This window comes from Sparus aurata, chromosome 17 (genome assembly GCF_900880675.1).
Source record: "Sparus aurata chromosome 17, fSpaAur1.1, whole genome shotgun sequence".
Lineage (NCBI taxonomy): Eukaryota > Metazoa > Chordata > Actinopteri > Spariformes > Sparidae > Sparus > Sparus aurata.
The window spans coordinates 32346419-32370841 of NC_044203.1; the positions used below are offsets into that span (position 1 = coordinate 32346419).

Here is a 24423-nt window from a genome sequence, read left to right on the forward strand (position 1 = left end):
CTCTGTCTTTCTCGCACTCGGCGGTCGCGGTCGCAGCTTTTATCGCCGGCCTGTAAAAGCACCTGCGCTGCCGACGTTAAGAGAGGGGGAAAACAATGAATAAATGAAGAACAAACAGAAACGTCTGGTCGTAACAGTAAAACAAAACCTGCAAAAGAAAACGCAAACGGCAACAGCTCACAACTTTTGAATGCATCTCGTCTCTCGGAGTCGTGGGGCTGGGATGAGGCTCCGGCGGCGGCGGGCTCGGGAACCTTCTGGAAACTGACCAACACACACACGATGAGCAATCAGATGCGATTGTGTCGGTAATTGGAGAGGAAATCTGTGTGGCTCCGCGGCACAACGCGGCTGATTGTGTTTGAACGGCCCGCTGATTGACTGTAGCCTCGTCTTTTTCGAGCCAAGCTGTGCAGCCTCGCGCGCGTCGAAAAACGCGGGGGCCCGAAAACAATCGGTTCCCAGAAATCACACGCTCGGACATTTAACGTTAAGTTCAGACTGACCGCGGGGCTCAGATGACTGTATTGAAGAGTCACAGCTGGAAACACATTTAACAGGCGGGGGTTTTAAAAAAAAAACGACAAATGAGCCGCTGGCGAAGGCTCGGCCCCCCCGCTGTGTCAGAAATAACACAGAAGTACTCACAGCCTCAACCTTAGCAGGTCGTCTGAGTCGTAAAGTTTGTTTCTGGTCAAACAAGTAAAAAGAAGAATCTACTTGTAAAGCGTACGTGCAGCCTTAAAGGGATAGTTCAGGTTTTTTGATGTAGGGCTGTATGAGTCAGAGTGTGACCTGCAGTAGACGACCGTCAGCTCTGCCGCTGTGTGGAGAAGCAGCAAGACGTATTTCAGCCGCCTAAAATTAGTCCCGCTTCTAAAATGCACATCTATTTAACTGTACACATTGGCGTCATTAAGCCTTTTCCTTTGGCACTGCATTCCCTCAACCGTACGACGTCCACAAAGCTCTAAAATACGTCTTGCTGTCATCTAGGGATTTGGAAACCAAAGCAGGTTCTCAGGGGTTGTGAGATTGCAAAGTTTTAGATTCAAGGACTGTTCCAACATTTAAAGAATGAAAATAACAAAATAATGTTTTGTTTTTTTTCTGCAGATAATTTTGAAATGAACTCTCAGAAAACACTGCAGATTAATTCGCCCTCTAGCGTAAACTCCATTTGTTCATTTTACACCCTCTTCTCGTAAAACTTTACTTAACAAACAAGGATTCTTGTCTCCAGGCCGTCTCAAAAATGTGTTTGAATATTCTTTCTCCTTTCTCTCACCGAGGCGCAACAGTACATCAGACTGAACGCCGCACACTGCCGGAAACAGGTTGCGATTACTGAAAGGGGGGGGAAAGAAGTGTAAAGATTGTCATAAATCGAGAGAATTATGACCCTGAGAGGAAGCAGGGAAGAGGGCAAGGAAAAATGCGAGCCCCGTGGGAAAGTTATGAGGGTTTGCAGGTCTGCAGGACGGTTCAGAGATTCAAATGCTCCGACGTAAGAGAATCACCAGCATGCGCAGCCAGCTAGCAAACACCATGCAGCAGTGGGCTACCTTAGTTTTACATCCAAATCCCATGAAGCACATGAGTAAAGCAACGTTATGTAAAAAAGGGAATTTTGTGCGATTTGGCGCCCCAAAGCTACACGTTACATTAAAGAAACAAGCACGCTAACTGTGTTTTCTTTGACAATATGCAGTAATGCTATAAGAACAAAGTACCCTGAGGATGACTTGACCACTAATAACATTACAGAGGGGTGTTTTTGCAAGTGGGTGCCTGTTTCCTTTGTATCTGAAGTACACATCGATGACGTTCAGTCTCGCGCAAGTTTGCCGATCGTCAGCTGGTGGCGATGACGTGCAAAGCAGCGCAGCGGTGACCCAACAAAGACAGCGAGGAGGACGACAGAACGCGAGCGAACGCGGACGGAAGCAGGGCAATTAAAACATCTTCTTTGTGGGAATTAATCTAACAAGTTTGTCAAGACACTCAGCGCCAAGTTTATGATGACGTCACGTTCAATCACATTCGCCGCCTTCCTCTCCGGGAAGTTAAAGCCACAGGTGATCAAATGAAACGCACCTTTACCTTCAATAAAATGACTTATTTCTCTGGGTTTGAACGTCGTTGGAAACATTAGGTAGGACGTAAATACTCGACTCAAATAACAACAAAGGTAGAGTCATCTCAGACGTTTTAATGCAGATATATTACAAGTGTATTTCAAGCTCAAGACGTATTTTTGGAGGGGGAAAGCGGCGACCTCTCTCTGAGAATAACTGCCAGGATGTGACCTGCAGCGGGATCCCTGTGGAGCTGACGGGACAGGACTTCGAAAGCTGAGTCACATTTTGGGACGGGCTCTGAGGGGAGACCGTCCGCGGAGAAGTGGAGTGTGTCAAGGAAGCCGTGAAATGACAGCTGAGAGCAGTAAAAGAGCGGCTTTTCAGAGTCCGATAGCAGCAGCGTGATGGTGAAATCAGATGGTGGGAACACCAGAAGTCGATCCTCGGATGACAGCACAGGAAATACGCATAAATATGTTGAGAGCACGCACACGTAACGCATTCCTTCTGGATGAACCTCCGCTGAGCTTTTTTACTACTTGTCTCCAGAATAAAGTCCATTTCCAAGACGAATGTGAGACTAAATTGCTGTGATGTAACCTGACAGATGTTGTTGCTGGACTCTGACACGGAGGGGTTGGCGGTTTGAATCCGGCACCCAGCTGCTTCCAGTAGAAAAAAACTGACTGGCCACCGGCGCTGGGGAACTCCCGGTTGTGGTTGCGTGTTAAATACATGAGTAAAAATCAGGTCGCCGGTGAAAAAGCAGCGTGCACGCTCCATAAACCGGCTCCCTGGACGCATTATGGCGGAGAGGCAGAAAAAAAAACATCATTTATTTTGCTAATATTGCTGCAGGGAAATGAGGGAAAGTTAAAAACCATATGTCTCAGTTGCGATAATGGCAACACAAAACCTGTAATTCCAATAAAGGAGTTTTTTTTTCTCTCTCCCCCTTTTTTGCACTGCAGCAAAGTCTTCAACTCTGAGTCAGAGCGAATTGGAACGCGGCCAGCTCCTCTTCGAAAAGGCGAGTTTCACATGATTGACCCTGAAATAGAACAAGACAGCCATAAAGAGCTCCCCTGCACACTCGGATCAGGTCTGTTTCAGGGGAAAAAAAACAACTAAATGCGTATTCTGAAGGGACTAAACAACATTTAAGTCCACTTCGAGACCAGAAAACGTCACAATTAGGGGTAAAAAGCTGACGGAGGCAGAGCTGTGAGTGCAAAAGTCACACAATTTGATTTTCAAACCTCTGACAGCAGACGCACCTGAGTGGAAACCTCTCCTCTCTCCCAGCCAAAATCCACTGTCATAGCAACCTACAGCTGATTTTTACAGACTCGACACTATCAAATAAAGCGATGAAAAGTCCCTTAAGACCAAATGCCTTTTCTGTGACATTTCAAAAGGGGCCGATTACACCTGGTAAAACAATTTAAAGCCTTAAAGGATCATTGAGCATCAAACGATTCCGTGCCAGGAGTCCATTTTTTCCATGCTCAAGGGACAATATGGGAAGCTTTTTACACGGCCCGTCCTCCCCACGCTTCGCCTCCCGAGCCTGTCCTGCTTTGAATAGAAAGATGATGGGTTTGAGTGACCTTGGCGTGCTGTGGTTTGTCCCGTCACAGAGTGGCGGTCCTGTCCAAATCAATGTCCCTCAGACGGGAGCGCTGCCATCCCTGAGCGGGAGAGGGAAAACAAGACCCCCAGGAATCCAAACACACACACACACACACACACACACACACACCGTCACGCCTTCTTCACTCCAACCACCGTGACATCAGGATGACAGCAGCACCAACACGGTGCACAAGGAGGTCTGGTGATCAGCGCAGGTCTCACAGCCCCACCTTGTGTTCAAAGGTGGGAAGTGACACACATACACACACACTCTCACACTCACACACACACACAAAGTGAAAGGAGTGTGAATAGCTGAGGTGGTGACGCACAATCACACACACACACACTCACATGCACACCCTCTCAATAAATCTGGAACAGATGCTTATTATTGAGTCCAACCAATTTACTTTTATGCAATTTTGGGGCGAATAATCTGTCATCATTCATGCCAGTGAAGCATGCCGAATTGAATTTAAGTGAATTGAATTGAAAGTAAGAGTGTGTAACGTCATTTTCATGCCTTATCGTCACCTGTCACGAAACCGACAACTGGTTTATTCTCATTTTTTTATTTCATTTTGACAACAACCGGTCCGCCGGGTCGATCCAGACTGAAGTGAGTCAGAAAACTGTTGGATGAATTGCGATGAATTTTTCCTCAGACGCTTTTGTTCTCGCGCCATCATGAAGTTAACAGTTGGAGTTTGAGTCACGGATTGCTCACCGTGAAATCTGATACAGACATCCGGAGATGGTTGACGGATTGAAAGAAAAACTAAAGTGCCTTAAATAGTTCCTCAGTTTTTCCTGATTTGCTGGAGAGCGCTGCCTTGACGCTTCACTGTAAAATCTCCCACAGGTGTTCGGTTTGGATTAGATGTGTTGACTGTGAAGGCCACAGCATAATGATTCACATAATTTCCATGCCCATCAAACCACTTCCTGTGTCCCGCATGAGTGCATCGGCCTTGTAATACCTGCAAAACCTGAAATCCAGCCTCAGCACTGGGACCGAAAAACCTTTTTCCCATAAGCTTACATTGTGGAAGGAGCGACTTTAAAATGGTAAATATGTTTGTTTTTAGTGCCACAACTCCCGTGAAATGACTTGTTTCATAATTTTATGGCATAATTTTAGCTATTTGATCCAATCAAATCTGGAAAATCTAGAAGAGTCGCAAGATTAAATAATTTCATCTCTAATCAAGTCAGCCGGGCGAGGAACAGGACGCCATCTCCAACAGTCACCAGGCACTTAAGAAAATACTTGGCAGGTGATTGGACGAACCACGTCAATCACAATCTATCACAGGCTGACTTCAAACAATCAGATCAAGATTACTTAACTAATTCAAACCATTAGCACAGTTTTATAAAAATAATCAATATCGATGCAGCAGAACTGCAAAAAAACATTTTTTATTTCACGTGTTCTTTAACCTTGTTAAAATCTTGCGCCTACATAACCCACAATGCAACTTGACCACTGATAGTTCAGTCAGAGATTTCAGTTTGTGATCCCTGTTGGAAAAAACAGCAGAGACCAGCACCAAAACACAACACATGCTGGCAGCAAGACCCGGAAATGTGGTGTTTTGGTGCTGGTCTCTGCTGCTAGTAGATGCTAGTAGCAGCTAATGTAGCATGCTGCATTAGCATTGTGCTCAAAGCCTTACTGTGCCTCAGTACAGCCTCATGTAGCTGCTAACACTAACGCTTTAAAGCCTTGTTTGGTGCCTCCTGCTTCTGAAGCTAAATGATATCCTCCGCTGAACAGTAAACAGTCGGTTTTACAGATCACAGCCTAGAAATCTGATTGCACGCCGCTGCGCAGAACCGAGCATGAGATCACGGTGAATCAGCACCACAGCGCAACAGATGAATCGTGCTCTTGGCATGAAAAACATCACTGTCGGCCAACTGACGCGGAACAGATTAACTTTTATGTGAACGGTGAGGATGCATTGAGTGTGTGCAGCGGTATATTTGGCGTCTGCAGTGATTTTACACGTCCTGCAAGTATAAAACAATCAGTTCTGAGAAAACCGGGGAAGTCAACATATTTTTACTCTCTCCGAGTGCCACTGAGGGACAGTGTGAGTCTGTTTTTAGCCTGTTTACAAGTTCCTAAGTGAGTCATCTTGGCACCAAGTTGATTTCATCTCATCACGAATTACATGCTTGTTTTTTCTTCCTTTTGTTGGCTGAATTTGTCCCGAAAAAGTCGATTGCACACGAATCGATCATTCATGCGCATTATTACAGATGGATTTCATTCTCTCTCTCTCTCTGTTTCTCCCCTCCACCCCCTGCAGCATCTGTGTCAAATCTAAAGAGCACAATGTCACCCCACTCAAGCATACTTAACACTTATCCATCCAATCTGCGGGCAGCTCCAATAACAAGGATCTGCCACGGGACTCACGGGCCTTTTGCTTCTGGATTGGAGCAGGGGTGACCAAGACGGGGGCAGCGAGCGAACATGGAGGACCAGGTTTTGGATTGTTCTAGGGGTTAAACTTTATCCACAGGATTTCCATCACAAAAGCCTCCTCAGCAGCGAGCAGACGTGACCTTGGGGCCTGCCAGGGACAAACTGAGGAAGTGAATTCACTGAAGCGTCCCCCATTCACGTGCAGGCCTTATAGGTCGCTGTCGATCACGCCGAGTACCCGACCCTCGCCCCACCTCCTCCTCCTCTTACACTGGCCTGAGTCCCTTTATTATGCTGATCTAATGACTGTGGAGGGTAATCCAAAAGACCTTCATTAGAATGAGGGTGGCGTTTTACGCACTCTAGCTAGATCTGAACTGACACTGTGCACCATACCTGCCAACTTGGGTGAGCTTCAAAGGCAGCATGAGAAACAAAACTTTGATTCTTTTCATATTATTTTGACGCCGAAGCGGAAAATTCCTTTTCATAACTGAGACACCTCCAGAGACACAGAGGGCAATCAATGCACTGTCCACGCAGACGTTAAACAGCAATGCCACACAGAGAGCGTGTTGTAGTAAGGCCAGAGTTGGAAGAACATGTTGTGTTACATACCTGATTTTAAAAGCCAGGTTTTGTAGGATTTGTTGTCCAACTAATCTGAGGGCAAAAGTGTTTTTAACGGCTGCACTCAAAGGCAAAAACTAGTCGCACACTTGAAAAAATGACGGTGATTTTTGTCACAAACAAAAGAGAGCCCCTGAGAGAGAAGAAGTCTAGTTCTTCCTACTTTCACACGTCCACACACCTGGCCAATTAGTACTTAAGTGGCCGTGATTATCAGACTGTCAGCCTCGGGAAAGTTACAAAAATTGTCTGAACGCTGGAGGCGGAGGAGGTTTCCACATGTCGCCGTTTGAAGCACACTGATGCCTTTATGTAGCGATCGGCCAGGCGTGCAGAGGTGTGAAAGTACATGAATACACTCCTGGAGAGAAAGGTATAAACACCTCAGTCACTCTGGTCTCGGCTGAAATATCATGACAGCTGTTAGAAAGATCGCCTTCAAATATATTCCAGATATTCATGGTCTCCTGAAGAAGAATCCTATTGATTTTAGTGATCCTCTGGTTTCTCCTCTGGTACTACAAACAGCTCAGTGTTTTCTCTGATTCAGTGAAATATGTAAACATCTTCTTGACTTACTTGCACAGAATTCTGTACATACATGTACATCATGATCCCCTGAGGATAAATCCTACTGACTTTTGTTGTGGCACCAGCAACAGGTCGTCTCGTTTGCTTAAATTTCTACTCAATGCATTAGCGCAAAATTTGGTGCAGACAATCATGGTCCCCAGATGATGATTCCTTGACATTTCTTCCAGTGCTACATTGAGGTTGACATTTTGGCTCTTTATCAAAATACCCCAACAATCATTGGATGGATTGCTTCGACATTCATGGTCTCCAGAAGATGAACTGTAATAACTTTACTCCACTGATGTTTTCAGCTCAGTTGTCACAATAAACTGTTAGCATTTAGCATCTCTAAAAACAACAGATATACTAAACAAAATATCTCATGTCATGTTCAAATTACATGTATATCAGTTCACAGCAATGTCGAGAGGCGGAGGCATTGGTGGTGAGCTTTAAATTGGCAACATGACCCAACCAGAGATCACTGATGAGGACGCCGCTGTTTCAACATTTTCATTCTGGCCAGTATTTGGGATTGCGATCAAAAACCTGCAAGACATTCCCAGCAGCCTCAGCTCTACTTGCTGCTTATTAGCAAACGATAGCATGCTAATTCCCCAAACTTTGATTATGAACACAATGCACTTTAAACCTGCTAACTCAGAGCCCTGCTGTGGGCGAGTACAGCCTCACAGAGCGTTTCACTTTATAACATCATGTTCTCTCAGTGCAGTCAGACTTCTTCAGACCATTTGGTGAGTCGATTATTACAAACTCATGTTGTGCCGGCAAAAATTGTTCAAACCCAGAGCATGATTGCTAATTCTAGACTGGAGGCCAAAGTTTCCCAGAATACCAAATATGTTTGTCTGAATTACAGGGGAAGGTCCGCATAACGATGCCGGAGACGTCTAAAAAATTCCATGTAATTTAATGCTGCAGCCATAGAAAAATAAGTATGTGCAATACAGCAATTAGAGGATGAGAACATATAAATACACAATATAAATATAATCTGTCATGTTCTCTCACAGTGATGAGAAAATTACACAACAGAGTTTTAATTTTTTTTTATTATGGATCATCAATTTGGTGAGAAAATTGAGATTTTCTGGCATTTTTCAGACCGTCTGACAAATTTATTCATTATGACCAATCAGTGACGAGTGAGGATGAAAGAAATACCAGAGCTTTGTGGTCAGGGATGAGTTATCAGACACGCAAAGAGTGCAACTGCCCGAGGCGGCAGACTCCACCAGAGGACCACATTCATTGTGTCTGCATGTTAATGGAAAAATGAATCCAGCTCGTAACTGAGAGGTTCTGTGGTGGAAAAATCACATTTTAGCAAAGTCTTTTCCATAAAAGCCTGTTGTCTGTCTACATGATGCTGTTTTCATGATAATTTGCCACATTCCCCCGTCACTACACGCGTGAATACATTTACCTCTTGTGCTGAATTAAGTTATTCACATAGCGCCAAACAAATCGGACACAAGAGGAGATTCTGACAATAAACCACTTCTGAGGGTGTAGAGGAGATTCAAGGCTTGCAAACTCTTTATGTCTACACTATCACCTCGCTCTAACCACATCTGATCATTCTCTCTGCATTCAGTATATCACATTATTATGGTGCAGGGAGGAAATATTTATCCAACTGTGGTTCTCTCCCTGTTGTACTTCTTGTTGCTGTTGAACCAGAATAAATGTTGGTGATCACAATCCTGCAAACCATGGATATGTTGAAACTGTAAGTTGCTTTATGTTTAGTTTTCTGACACAAGATTTGTGTTGTATGTCCTAAAAAAAAATCCTAATGTCTTGTTGAAAACACACAGGTTATTGCAGGAAATTGTCCTGACGTCTCATCAAATAATCCAGCTTTGGTACCAAAAAACATCCGTTTTCACACCTCAGTGGAACAGCCATCAGTGGTTTGGCCACGAGCATCTCCTCATATGCTTCTTATCTGAACGTGACATGACACATGTTGTAGAAATATAATACGATGAAACACAAAAACATCACATCAGTGGTTTGCAGGAGTGCACAATTAAATTAAAGGTCATTTACGTTCCAAAGTTATTTTAAATGTGAGGGGTAATGCATCACTCTGAGCGCGGCAATCAAAATCAGAATTGTGTTTTATTACGTCGAACTCTAACACGGAGCACAGAGCCTTTTATAAAAGTCATAAATCACACCCTGTTTAGACGCTGCAAAGACGAACACACCTCTGCAGCCGAGCGCACTCGTGTTAAACCTGTTGTTGCCACCCTGTCACATTCCCAGGCTTTAAATTTCACAGTGAAAATAATCGTCCTCGTCCCCGATAAATCTTTTTGTAAACAAAACGAGCATAACAAGCTGCAATCACACACTCGCACACTGAGCCTTTATGCGTTTTATTGATCTTTGAGCAATCATCCCACGCGGAGGTGAGACTGTGAAGCATTATCAGATAATCGCGACTCATTATTTTTCTTTAGTTGAAGTAATTCTGCCAAAATATACACAACTGTAATTAACCGGCGGTTCACACAGGAGGAGCGAGTCTCACATCGAGCGCTGGTTCTGAGCCAGTTATTGAACAATTTATTCCTCTTAGTTTACGACCAATCTTCCCCTCAGGCGCCTTCTACAGATCTCAGTAGATTGACGCCTCGAGAAAGGCAGAAGAAGAGAAACAGTGCTTCCAGTGAGCCATTACCTCTGACTGTGGGGTTATTAATCCAGACAATAAAGGCTTTCGCTCTCGGCAACCCATGTTTTAAATTTGCAGCGTGGGCTTGAAGCTGCTGCTCCGGAAGTCAGAGTGAATGTGCAGGAAAAATGATTTTGTCAATGCTAATCTAAAGACACAATAAGCAAGAACTCTGCATTCATGTCTAAAAGCAACCAGACATGTGTTATATATTATGCTGACTTGTGTATTTACATTACAAAGTGTTTCAAACAACTTCCAAACCCAGAAGAATCCACAATCTTACTCAAAGTAAAGGTGCATTTCATTTGTTCGCCTGTCGCTAAGACTTCTGGGAGAGAATCAGAAGCCGTTGATTTGATAGTAGCGACCGTTAGCAGCTTGCCGCTACAACAACAAGCGGACAACGAAGACAGCTACGGAGACCGAGGAGACGCTAGCATCTCCTGGATCTCAGCGGCTGTCCAGTTGCTCATCTTGACGTCTGCGGATGAAGTGATGGACTGACTGCTGTGATCAGCTGTTTCCTGGTTTTAAAACTCCCCGGCTGTAGGTCGCACAACAGTGCACGTCATCGACACCTCCGCCCATCTCACGCAATTGCCAGCACATCTACGTCTCGGATTTAGATAGCAATGGAGGCGGAAATAAGTGGACGCTCCGAGGCGGCAAATTGGCAGACCAAAACAGACCCCCAATTTACCGCCATCTGTCTAAATCTGTGGGCGTAGTCGCAAAAAGGACGGACAAATTGGCGGCTTATTGCCCGGTATAAAAACGGCGTTTGATCTCTCCTACCGTCAGTAAACGACTCTTAATTGGCGCAGAATCTGTCGTGACTCCAGGTGTTTATTCCTCCAGAAGGTCTGGATCTGCACACGACTCTCTCCTCCAGAACCAGTCGACTCTGAGCGGCGCACATGAAACTCGGCTGCAACCTGTTTTGCTGTAAGGCGGAAAAGCTCAATGTACTTATGCCACTAGGGAGGCTGAAGTAATGGTGATAAGTAATCATCTAATAATCTCAATAAAATGTTATTATTTCAGATTGTTTACATTTTGCTCTTATTTTCAGTCGTAATAGGATTCACATTCGTCACAGTATGAGCTACATTATTTCCTAACAGTTTAAATATCCACGTCTTGGCCCAGAGGAGGCCCCTATAAGGTGGATGTAATTTGAATTGGCAGTCATATGGTTGCAGTTATCATGTTTGAGCTGTTCTGGATTAAACATAATGAGGGCGATCAAGTGCCGGTAAAGGCACCGCTCGCAGACCCTCCACTGAGGACTTCTCACATGTGACATGAAACAATTACATGTAAATCAGGCCAGCGGGAATGTAAGCTGAAACAAATGTGGAGCGTTAGATCAGATGAAATGCTCACGACCCCTGTGGGGAATCTGGGTCATTTCGGCGGCAGAACTGAGCAATCGCAGATAAATAACACTGCAAGTAAACAGAGAGAAGAAATACAGGTTAGTAGATCAGATAAATAACTGAAGAGGAACTGGAGCGAATGTGGAAGTGGTTATAGTCATTGTTTCACACATTCCGGTTCAAACAGAAGTCTGCTTTAGGTTTCAGTAGCTCATTTACACATTCATGATGATGTTTATTGATGTGCCACTGATACTGTAAATAAACCAAAGATTGTGGTTTTGGTTAAATAATCCTGCTTCAAGTGATTTTTTCCTACAAAGACCACAAGGATTCACTAACAATGTGCCAAAATATAACTACTGAGAAAGTGTAACAGTGCTTTAAATCAGCGCTTCTCTGAACAGAATTTCATAAAGTCAGTCAATTAAAGGATAACTCGACCAATTTTACACTTTAAAGTGTGCTTACAGGTCCTGGTGAGTAATACTGCATATATGAACAAAGTAGTACAAAACCTTCCAGAGGAAGCTGCATGTAATCTCTTGAATTGTCTCCAGTGATGTCACTTGGTGGCTAAATTGCATTGTGGGTAATATAGTCACCAAGTTTTGAAAAGAAAGAATAATGTGAGGAATAAATACAAGTGTATTTCTGGTTTTGCCGTATCAATTTGGATTATTTGTTCTTAATCTTTCCAAAATGAGTCCAACAGTGTTATGCAGGGTTTCAATGTTAGACCAGTGGACCTACATTACCCACAATGCAACACAGCCACTGAGTGACATCACTGGAGGACATTTATTAGATCAAGTGCAGCTCCCTCTGGAGCCACAAAAGGCTTCATACTTCTTTTTTCACACATGCAATATTACTCCCCAAGACCTGTAAACACACTTTAATGTGTAAAATTGGTGGAGTAAACCTTTAATCAATACATGGGCCAAATAGTCTACTAAACAAAAATTATCAGAGGGCTGGAAAGAGGAAATTAAAGGCCCACATTCGGCCCACAGACCGCCTTTTCAATAGGTCTGACATATACTGTTAATTTATATGTATTACCTGGGTTTCGAAATGGGATTGATTGGAATCTACAAAACATTCTTTACAAAAAATACAGCAGCTCCTGTGTAGAGAAACTGTGAAGATGGCAAGATTATTACATAATCCATAATTAAAATGGAATAAAACCTGGTGGAGGTTTTGTCCTCGGTTGAGTAAAACACAGTTACAGCCCAGCCGCAGATTTATATCTGGCCATATGTGGCTTTAACAGGCAGTTACCGCGATGAAGCCGGGTCGTTTTAAATAAAAGACGTGTCTAGTAAATTAGTGTGTGGAGGTGAGTTTGTGCTGGGATTTGATGACACACAGATTTTTTTGCTGACAGCTGGTTCAGTCCCGTTAAAAGTCAGCTAATGGCGAGAGTAATGGCTGCAAACTGGATTCATTCCTGGTTTCTGTTTTTACTCAACCATTTGACCTGAAATCACTGAAACATGATCTGCCTTGTGAAAAGATGGGGAAAATGGTGTCGAGGATGGGAAGCGTGTTTTAGAGGCTTGTGGGTGCCGCTTGGCTGAATGGATGGGACTGTTTTTGCAGTTTCACAGCGAGTGCGATTACACTTTAAATATTCCATGAAAGTGCTGCGGCGGCACGGAGCTGTTTGAACTACGAGAATCGTTGAACAAAGAATTTAATTCATGCATTGACTTTTCCACTCGGGTAAGAAAATCACATAGCTCTTTTCTTGGTATGTGGACGTTCAGCGCGCCGGCTTCTTGTTGGTCGATATTGTTGTTCCGCCTGGCGTGGAGCCTCAGGTCCTTTTCCTATTTGTTACATCAAAACAATTATTTTTGTTTTAACGCTGCAGTTATTGACGGACGACATGGATTTACAGAGTGCAGTGAAAATATCACATATCGCTCCGTCAAAAAGATAAATGTCATCCCCTGCCAGACTTCACAGTGTATCATTAACATTTGTACTGACTGGTCCGAGCTGTAAAGTTAAATGTGAGCGATGCCTCCTGGAAGGCCTTGTTGCTTTTTGGGCTTTTCGTTACTTCCTATTTATGAGCAAAACAGCACTGTGAGAAGAAACACACATCATTTAGAGTCACCACCATGCCGTCTTAAGCCAGATTTAAAAAAAACAAAACACCTCAGTGGAACAGGAGTTTCAGTTCTTCTTTTTGAGGCAAAACTGACACTGTCATTTGCAAAATTTGAGGTGCCGAACAAGCCTGTATGTAACTCTGCTGTGCAGTTGTCACAGTAATTTTCAGCGTGCACAATGTGCCCATTCATGAAGCAGCCTCAGTGCGGCCTTCGCTCACATTTAACACACTTTTTCATACCAATCTGTCCACATTTTCCTTTAGCTGACAACTACGTGTGTGTGTGTGTAAGGACAGACTCTGACTGGACTTCAAACAATCAAAGCGTCAGAAGAAATGTTTGTAAGGGCGTTTCAAATAACCCACGGATATATTAAAACTTTTACTTCATGTCCACATTTCAATTTTTATGTCGTGTCAACACTGTGGTAACGGTCTGGTTAGATCTAGGCATAAAAACCGCTTGGTTTGGGTTTGGAAACATGTTTTGGGCACCTAGTTCTGTCGCCACAAACACAGCTGCAAATTGTCATGATTGTATCGCCGAAAATGTCTGGATTTGTTGCCACTGACACAACTGGAAAATGTATCATATCGTTAAAAATATCCAGCAGTTAACGTTAAAAATGTCAAAACCACCACAACCCCTGCTCCTCATCGGCTCATATGTGACTGTGATGTGACACGTGTTAAAAGAAATGTTATGATAAGTTCAACATGCAGACTGTGGTGTGCAGAAACATGCAGCTACGCCAAATATTTTATTCTTGCAACCAGACTGCTTCAAATCTTAAACTCAAGTTCTTTCTTGGCCTTTGCGAACAGTACTTGCATTGATCGTTTGACTGATTGAAACAACAAAGATTTGAAAAACATCACAAGATTCCCCAACCTGCGTCCATACTATTTTTGGCACAATCATTACATAATTTAACTAAGTACAAACATCCAGCAGTTGAAGCTGTTCTGAGCTGCATCGTGGTCTTCTTTGTTGAATCATGTGACTGAAAGCTGAGCTAACGCAAGTCTGACTTAAAATCCAGTTGTTTTCCTCCAAACCTTCTGTTATTTATAAAAAAAAATCATGAAGTCTTGAATTTGCACCATGTAAAACTAATCTGTTATTGTTTGTCTTCATGCATGCTCAATGCATTTCTGATTTTCCCTTCACATTCAGCCTGAAAGCACATTTAGGGTTTCGTGCACATACCAATGCCCCCCGCTGAGCCCTGAGAACTGAACCCCCGCAGAGTGTAATTGATTTCACCTGTGTCATCATTGTAATGCAGCAGTCATGACATGAACTTACTGTAATTACCCGTTTCCGATTTCACCCAGTTGGTACTACTTAATAACACAGATGTGTCTGAAAACCACAAACATGAACGCCTCGCATCAGCCAAGGCCCGTCATTCAAACCAAATGTAATGGATGAAGTGTTCTCTTGTCAGTGCACAGCACTTCTGGCCCTCAAACTCTGCAATATTACAACCACCTTGAGTTGTTCAATGACTTGAATTTCACAAATCTTTTCCATCCATACCAGCTATCCTACATGATGTGAGCGCAGCAGTGCCTGAGTGCTGATGGAGGAAGAGAGGAAGAGAGGAATGGGACACTTTGTGAAATCATGTAACCTGAACAGATGCATTTTTATGAACAGTAGATCGTGAGGCTGAAATGTTACACTTTATGCACCAAAATGAATTGAGTTACTTCCTATTTATGAGCAAAACAGCACTGTGAGAAGAAACACACATGATTTAGAGTCACCACCACGCCGTCATAAGCTGAGTGACGTGTGTTTATACCTTACCAGGAAAAAGCCCTCTTGCCAATTCCTTTTTTTACGGGGCAGAATTACACGGTCGTCGCTGTTTTGGCGTCACAATGCAATGCATTGTGGGTTACTCCCCTGAGCAGAGTCTGTAGACTCAATGGAAAGTGTGCGTTAAGAGCTCAAAACGTTAACCGGAGCACTCAAACAGCCCCGGGCCAGACTCAGCGGGAGCGTGCGTCAAAGTCAGTGAGTGCGTAACAAGGGACATTTGAACTGAGCCCCTGGGTGCAGATTTCAGTCGGTGACATCACTCACAACTGCTGTCATGGCAATACCTCATTCTGATTGGCTGTCTTAACATTTTAAGTTACAGCTGATAGGGCCGAATTATACCATGGTTACACAATGTTAATGAGCTGGGCTGCTGAACAAAGAGGCTGATGATGAATTACAAGCCTCTATGCTTGAGCAGAACAACACTGTGATGTTAATGCCTGCACTTTGAATGTGATGATAATGTAACATTCTCCGTGGCTCCTCATGGCCACGAACACACTTGAGACTCATCATCACTGGACCATTTCATTAAAATCACAAGAACCAAGCTGAGCAAAACAGGTTTCACATTTTGGTCATGATATCTGTCTGCTGGTGAGTTCTGACAACAGGGATGTCCAGATACAACAAAGACTAGGCTCTCCTCCATGTTGGATTGGCAGTATCATCCCATTCTGTGCAGCTAAAGGGCTGGAATCACTACAGGAAACCTGGATACAGCCTCAGAGGTGAAGCCCCATTAATTTCTATGAAACCTGCTAGGTGGTGCAAGAAGCCAAGAAAGTTCTGGTTCTTCCTGGTTATAAAATTACCCAGAACTGCTGCACAGCTTTCTCACTGTGTGGTCCATAGAGCGTGCACATTAGAGAACCACGTCACCATCCGAGCAGCTAACATCCAGTTCAGCCATTCGATGACTTAAAAGGGGAAACCATGATTTAATCTTGCAGCTCTTTGCAAATGTTATCCGACTTAATGGATCAAAACGGGTCAGGATACTCAAAAAAAATTTTTTTTAAAGCTGCTACTTTAAAAAAATTAAAAGGAAAAAGAAATCTTTTGGTGCCAGTTTGTATCATGTGGCGTTGTACTTACACAGCTTGGCCTCTATGTCTAATCGGCTTGACGGCCCGGGGCTTTTTCTGAGGGCTTGACTGCGTTAATAATCTGCCAAATATTGGAGAAGGTCCTGTGCATCAGGGACTCTGTGTTTTAAGATCAAGAGACCATGACAAGTCACAAGATCATGCATAATCGATCTTGCCAGGCCTTAAGATATGCGCTTGTGTTAAGCCACAGCGGTCACGATGAATCAGTGTCCTGCAGAGAACTATAGGCAGCTAAGTGTGTGGTTTCTGTGTGACGACACTGAGAAAAAGACGGCATTTGTGATGGTAATAGTTCATCAAATTATCTGCCAAGAATTTTATGGAGGTGGCTGCCCTTTTGCAAACAGTTTGGCTGCATTAAAATGTCCAAACTTCACCACTCTCGAAGACTTGGGGACTTTGCAGGAAGTCTGCGAGTGCTGAGGTCTGTCCAAACCCACATTTCATCGCATCAACAAAAGGCCTTCATGCAAACTTTCTGCAGATTTACAGAGAGTCCGCTTTGAGTGCAGATATTACCAGACTGATTTACGCTGCATCTTTTTCAATACTCCAATGAAAATACAACAATGTATAAAGTGTAAAATAAGAGTTGAATCGCGTAGGTCAGAAAAATGTTTGGCCAGGCTGAGTTTAGCCGAACTGCATTTGCAGTTCTCAGTTTTTTTGTAGCTTCTAACTGAATCTCTTTAGTTTCTCTTGTCCTGTTTGTTCTTTCATGTGTTCTACTGTGTTCACTGTGTTCGCTTTCAGCTGTTTCAGGAGAATGTTTAGTGACTGCTGGTGAAAACACAACGTTTCCTGTAATTCTGTTTCATAATAAAAGCTTTTAGGGCGTCCCAGAAGCACAGTTTGTATAGCATGCAACCCATGTATAGAGTCTTTGTCCAGCGGCCTCTTTCAAGCTGTCCTGTCAATGAAGGCAAAAAGAAGACGCTTTAATGACTAGATAACAAAGGGCTTTTATTGTGAAGAATTTATAGGAAACGAAACATGTTTATAACTGAATTAGCATAGCCAGTTTGTTAGCAGTGATTCTTCGATAGCACTGCGGGGAACGGGACTAGTGCGTCATTTTTGGGTCAAAGTCATTTAAAAGCTTTTTAATTTGAAGCACCATTACAGGAAATGTTGCGTTTTCACCAGCAGTAACTAAACGTGACTGCTGAAACAGCTGAAAGTGAACACGATGAAACAGTAAAACACAGCAGATGTTTGAAAGTACAAACAGGATGAGGGAAACTAAAGAGATCCAATTTGAAGCTACAGAAGCACTGAGTGTTGAACACACTGAGTTTTAGAAACGTCCCTATCGATTTTAGGGTTGGCCACAGTCCTGACTCGTCACCGCGGCCCACTTGGAGGCACGTGGGGGGCTGGCTTGGCTCTACCCCGAAACAAGTAAAAAGGAAATTTAGGGACCATCCACATGGAAACGCTTTTGTGTGTAAACGCACATGTTTTGCATCGTTTTGGCTGATCGTCCACATGTATCCTGTAAACGCACTTTTTTGAAACCTGGTATCTGGGTGGAAAAATCAGACTTCGTCTTCTTCTTGTTGTGTTTGGTTTCTACTTCTACTCTATGTATACAGTGCCAAGCTTTATGTGTATGCTCCGTCTCTTCTTAACCGTTTTTGTTGAATTTCAAGCGCCACCTATGGGCCTGGAATAAGAACTACAGCGTGTTGAGTCGTTTACAACGGATCCTTTTGGACGCAAATATTCTTGAAACAATGCCAAGGAAGGAAAAAAGATTGTCTTGGTACGTGTGGACATGGACTAAATCAGCACGGCTCGGTTTTACTCGGCGTGGCTAAAAGTGCTAGTGTAAATACGGCATGGTTTTTAGACACACCTTCAAGCAAGTGGCCGAGCTGTGAGTAGAGTAGAGCCAGGCCGGCCAATGTGACGGAAAAAGCCGCCAAAAGGAGTCCAATGCAGATGTTTCTGTGTATCAAAGCATCTGGTTCCTTACCTTAATATCAACCCTTTGTTGTGTGCATTCCAACCAGGGAGGAGGAGAAAATGCAGGGGGGGCAACACTTCCTGTACATGGGCCACATTTTTTCTAGCTGCAGCCCTGCACGCGCACGCACGCAGACACACACACACACACACACACACACACACACAGGGGAGAGAGCGATAAAGACATCTTATACACGATGTGAATGTGCGTGTATCCGCCGCGGCTCTGTCCTCTGTATTGTTCGGGATTTTAATTAATTCATTAGTCTATACAGCATGGCCTCGCGCAGCCTATGCAGCCCACGTGCACGAGCGGTGCGCGCAGCTCGGGGGCGCGCATGGAGGCGGTCCGGGGCTGCCTCAGTGTTCAGTGATCGCTCCTCTGCTGCTGCTACCTCCAGTTAAAGAGCTAGGACACGGGAGCGAGCAGACGGCCGTGAGAGGATATACTTTTTTCGGTACCTTGGGATTACGACGCGGAATTGCAGCATCGACGGCCAGCCGCCAGGTAATATCGACACCCGCCTTCAGCCGCCGCTCGTAGAAACGCGAAAAGTAAGTAAATGTCCCGTGAAAAGTGTCGTTTTCCAGTGAAGAAGGAGAAGAAGAAGGAGGAGGAGGAGGAGGAGGGAAAGAGGAGGAGGAGGAGGGGGGGGAGGTGGATGTGTGGGACGAGCCTCCCTTTGTGCCGAGGCAGGGTCACTGCTCTTCAACGCACAATGTGGACACTCCAGAAACGGCGAGGATCCGCACATTTCTCCCCCCTCCCCGCCCCCACCGCCCGCCGCTCCGCCTGGCCCTGCCGTTGACCGTCCTCCATCAGCCGCGCCGCCGTCGGCTGTTTCGGACGAGTCCGACAGAAACGCCTTCTTCTATGCGTACATTCATTGAGTTTTAAAAAAAAAAACACCGAGGCCTGTTCTGCTTGTTCTTGTTTTTTTTTTTCTTTCTTTAAAATACCCCTCAGCGGTAACCTAACGCACTCTACTTTCCGCCTCCTCCTCCTCCTCCTCCCCCCGGCCTTGTAACGTTAGCTAGCTCCCCATAATGTTTATGGTCGCTTTTGTCGGACGGCTCCCCCCCCCCCCACCACCCCCCCCCGCCCCCATTGTGCTCTTCATCCCCACAAAATGTTGACCTACCGAGCCGTTAAGTGTTGCCTGATAACACACGGACATCTTAACTTGTCCGTTGGTATTTTTGGGGGGAGTATAACGTCTCCGCATCGACCCTGTCATCTCCAACGGCTGTTGAACCGGGTACATTTTAGCCGTTGACGTCCCTCTCATTACCGCGAAACGCCCCCCCTCGGGAAAGGCGAGCTGTCCGCCACTTCACCTCATCGCTTTGATTAACTCCCGATCTATCAGACAGCTTCCGCCCCGTCCGCTTTTATTCCACATTTAAAAGTACATGTACACATTTCAACCGTGTCTTTGTCGTCTGTAAAATGGGGCTCGAATTCGGGTTAAACAATGCCCGTCCTCACGGATGTCCTCCCCGTATTCTGTTCGCTGATTAGATGCGTGTGACTTTTTGATTTAATCAGCCTGCGAGAGCTATTATCCATCTATTAGGTCGCATCTTTGACCCAAACGCATACAAATCTCAAGTATTTGTGTGAGGAAAAGAGACAGAGGGGTGCTTTATGAGTGTAGGCCAGTAAAGCTTTACATATAAACAATTAGCCTGTAATGTATGACCCCTAGTATATCATTAGGTGAATGACTTATTTATATTCTTTTTAACAAGGGCCCTATACATCTGTAACACGGCACTGTAGGCTTTGACAAATGTCTTTTCATCAGCTCACACTGTGCACACCCCTCCTCATCCACGTCCAGCTGTACGTTGATTAGATTAAACTCATCTTACTGCGGCTTCCCTCAAATCTATCCATTTAGCAGAGCAGTTGAACGTTGTATCGTCTTTATTGCCCCCCCAGAGTGGGAAGCTTGGCCCCGGCCATGCTCACATTACCTGCCGTCCATGTTATTTCACCAGGGCCCACGATGTCCAGCGAAGTGCAGAGACCGGACGACAGCCCCAGCACCAGCGGGGGAAGCTCGGATATCGAACAAAGGGAAACGGTACCACCTGAGCAGGAGCGAGAGCAAGCACAGCCCAAAAAGAAGGAGACCAAGATCTCGAGTAAAACTGCTGCTAAACTTTCAACTAGTGCCAAGAGGTAAGAAGAGACGAGGAAAAAAAGCCTGAGCGTGGCTCTGGAGAGACATTTACACAGGGGTTGTTTGTTGAACTAAAGGCCTCTCCCCTCGTGCCCCAGGGGTGTGAAGTTATATAAAAAGACTACAGTCCCACAGGCATTGTCATTTCAAACATCCACGCTATTCAGTGTGTGGCTGAGCCCGCAGAAAGGTGGTTACTCACACAGCTCGGCACTCCAGTGTCATTGCTGTCATTTGAAAGAGATATTCCCATTCCAGGCCTGTTTGTTTGAGTAGATCAGCCTCGTGCTCCAAAGCACTCTCTTCTCTCCTCCACCGCCAACACCACCACCACCACCAACACTTACCTCCACCAGTCTTAGCACTTATTCCCAAAAAAAGACAGGCGATGACAGAATTATGCAACCGCATGAGCGAAGGGTTGGCTGAGGCCGCTGAGTCTTTTTATAACAGTGACTGATGTTATGATCGTCTCCCTTTTGTGTGTCTGCGCGTCACTTAAGAACTCTTTGAGGGTCTGGAGCACAACAAGGGGGCTGTAACGTGGAGAGGCTGCACTGTTGTCTGAAGTACTGTGTTTATGTTAACGTGAGTTTAGCTGCAGCATTTGCACTCAGTTGCCCTTCACAGTCTGAATCATCATTTTGCATGGTTATCTGAAGGGCTGAAAGCAGTCGTGTTCATCCTCATGCTCGATGTTCCTTTTCAATTTAGTCTGTGCGCTACAGACAAATGAGTACAATGAGCCAGATGACAAAACATAAACTAGCGATGCATGATGTGTTTTTTTTTTCAATACCACAAACTGATGATTATCTGCTTCTCCTGGCAGATTCTTTCACATTTTGAGTTTAAAAAGAAGTCCATAGCCTGTAGTTTATGCACACCTGAGTGTAAGAAAGGCTCAGATATAATGAGCCAAAATGGAGGATTTTATATCCCACGGCTGTAATACGATTTGTTCTGTTTACACTCATAGATTTTCCCTCATATGAACCCTTTCTGCCTTTCTTCTTTGTGTATTTGCGGATCACAAACCAACTTTAAAGGAGCATACAACCGCCTACCTTATCAGTGCGTGTGCATGCTGAGCTGCTCAAGTCCATGAAAAGAATCTGGCTTTGTACGGTTGTTTTTATTTATTGCCAAAAAATTCCACCAAGTAGCCGATAATAAAATGTCCCTGTATGTATGTCGTGCATCTCTAACATAGACGCTTGAATCGGATATTTAAACTCGGGCTGCAACTAGAGATTACTTATATTGTTTTATGTATCTATGAATTGAAAAGGGTGAAAAACGTTGATTGAAGCCCAAGACTACATCCACAAATGTCTTGTTTTTTCCACAACCCAAACATATTCAGTTTACTGTTATAGAGGAGTAAACACACTAGACAACATTCACATTTCAAAACTTGAAAATGCATGTTCTTTATATGGATAGCTAATCAAGTCATGACACCATTAACAACCAGGAATAAATGGGATCTTCTCAGCAGCTGTGTCAGTGTTGAACAAAGTGTTTTTAACAGCTGTAGGTCCACAAGTTTGGATTAAAAGCAACATTTACTTCATCTCAAGCTCAGAACTGACTTCATGTGCTGCAGAAATTGTCTTTCTTTGGCTTTTCATACTCTGGAGATTTTCCCTCCAAGCTTTGATTTTAACACTAAAATCTTTTGTCTTCCAGGATTCAGAAAGAGCTCGCAGAAATAACACTAGACCCACCTCCAAACTGCAGGTAAGACGAATGTTATCTTGTCAAAGCATTTTCTCTAATGAATCATGAGGCCGTATGTACAGATGCACGAGCTGTAATGAGCGTAGACGGCAGAAACGTGCCGCTTTCAAGGCTTCTTGTCTGTTTAAAAGAAGGAAAGGCCACGCTGCGGTGCTCTCCCTTTTGTCTCCGCTCCCATAATGCTGTTGTTTGTGTTTTTTGTTTGAGATGGTAATCTCAGGTGAATTAGAATGACTGGAGCCCGCTCTGGCGCTGTTGTTGCCGCATAATGCACGCCGCAACCTCTGTTGAAAACGCAGCCTTTTTGATCACAGTATTATGGTTTCACTGAAATGGTGGAAAACAAGCAGCAGTGTGACTTTAAAACCTGTTTCGATTCTCATGTGGTTCCCCCCCTCGCTCTGCTGGGGATTTACCACAGACAATGGTTATTGTGTGCTACTGCCGCGGCTCTCAGCCCTTTGAGGAAGAGATACGGTCGCGAGCGAGTGGCAGACCACATGTGCATCAGTCTCTCTTGACATGACAAAAGACGTGCCTTTGGGATGTACCGCGGGAGCCAGCTTTTATTAACTTAAATAACACAAAGTGACACTGATTACGGCTCTGTTTATTACAGCACAATAATTACTCTTTGAATCAGCGCTCCGCTGCAAATTGAGAAAGGAAAATGGAAGCCGGTTGCGTGAGATTGAGGACACTTGTGGGAGAAGCTGATGTTTTCTGATCATTTCGGATTGACCATATTCGTATAAAGGCATCTGCTTAAAATGATTAAGGAAAACGGCTTTGTATGACTCATCTGGCGATTTGGAATTACTACACCCTAGACGGGCTTGTTTATTGCATGAATTAATCACCCCTGCTGGGTCTCATCAGAACCCCGCCATCATTAACGATAAACATTGAGCTAACCTTTTCATTCCAGCTCACAGCCCAGTTTTGTTATTGCACTGGAGGCTAAAAGAGATGTTGTTTTCCTCGAGGACTCTAATCTATTTCAACCCCCCCTCCCACCTCCCCCCCAAAAAAACTAGGTTGGCTCACATGAAGGATTTAGCTTGAGGACACGAGTAAGTCATTTGAAAGTAAAATAATCGCTAGCGGAAATTTCACAGTCACCGTCTTAGTGGGGAAGTAGTTGCCCGGGAAACAATTAAGCTTCTTCAAGATAATCCTTTTTCTCCGTGTGTGTGTTCCCTTTCTGTACACTCCAAGTGATACCGAAATCTAATAATGTCTTTTCTGTGATGCACCCAAATAGATTAGCCCTCTACTAACAATGACGGGGAGAGGGTTCAGATGCATCAAACGTCAAATTTCTCATGCAAGCGATCATTTACATCCGCGCATGAACAAGCGCACAGGGTGCAGCCGGAGTCGTCATTTGTATGCCACACGCTCCTCGCTCACGGCCAGGTTAGCCTGAAAGGTTATTCATTTCACCAACCCCTACCTCCCGCACCCCCACCCGCGACAAATGGAGTCACAGACTGTTGGCCCCCTTCAGGAGGCAGACAGCCAGTTGTGTTAAAGAGATTCACTTGGGCACATGCAACAAACACGGTGCTGGAGGCCAGTTGATGTATGTCATCTCATCTGTTTCTCTGCTGAGGAGCCACTCAGACTCCCTCACCACTTTGTCCCGGTCGTGGAGAAAATTTGCCGTCCTCATCGGGTAGTTGAATCTGCAGTCTCCTTTGTTTCACCTACAATCTCTTCCGTATCGCCTTCAGGGATGTGGAAGGCATCACGCTGTGTTTCTCTCCGCAAAATGGAGAGCTCCGCTTCGTGTCTCTAATATGGATCTGAGCCGAGAACCGGAATTTGCCATTTTAACGCCCTGGAAGTGTGGAGGATCTAATCTAGTGAAACATCTGTGGCAGGAGGTGCCCATTTGATAAGTCTAATAAAACTCCCACGCGTTCTAGAATTCATCTGAGGTTACTGTGTTAACCCTCAGCTGCATTTCATATCACAATCTGTTGATACAAA

General features: G+C 44.4%; 1 protein-coding gene and 1 long non-coding RNA gene across 5 annotated transcripts in view; one reads left to right on the forward strand and one right to left on the reverse strand.

The window, feature by feature from the left end:
• LOC115567835 (uncharacterized) overlaps positions 1–19829 on the reverse strand; it is a 40094-nt gene extending 20265 nt beyond the window's left edge. For 2 of the 3 annotated variants that reach the window (XR_003981271.1, XR_003981272.1), the window contains exons 1-2: positions 19639–19829; positions 18504–18608 (exon numbers count right to left, since the gene is read on the reverse strand). This is a non-coding gene — a long non-coding RNA (uncharacterized LOC115567835). Of the gene's footprint in view, positions 1–13136; positions 13290–18503; positions 18609–19638 lie in introns of those variants that run through there. The other variant, XR_003981273.1, reaches the window with a different exon arrangement.
• LOC115567834 (ubiquitin-conjugating enzyme E2 E2) overlaps positions 18842–24423 on the forward strand; it is a 28145-nt gene continuing 22563 nt past the window's right edge. Inside the window, exons 1-3 of one of the 2 annotated variants that reach the window (XM_030394683.1) lie at positions 18842–19051; positions 20501–20684; positions 22378–22428. In XM_030394683.1, coding sequence (XP_030250543.1) covers positions 20509–20684; positions 22378–22428 — 227 coding nt within the window. In that variant the 5' untranslated portion in view covers positions 18842–19051; positions 20501–20508. The remainder of the gene's footprint in view (positions 19052–20500; positions 20685–22377; positions 22429–24423) is intronic. The other variant, XM_030394682.1, reaches the window with a different exon arrangement.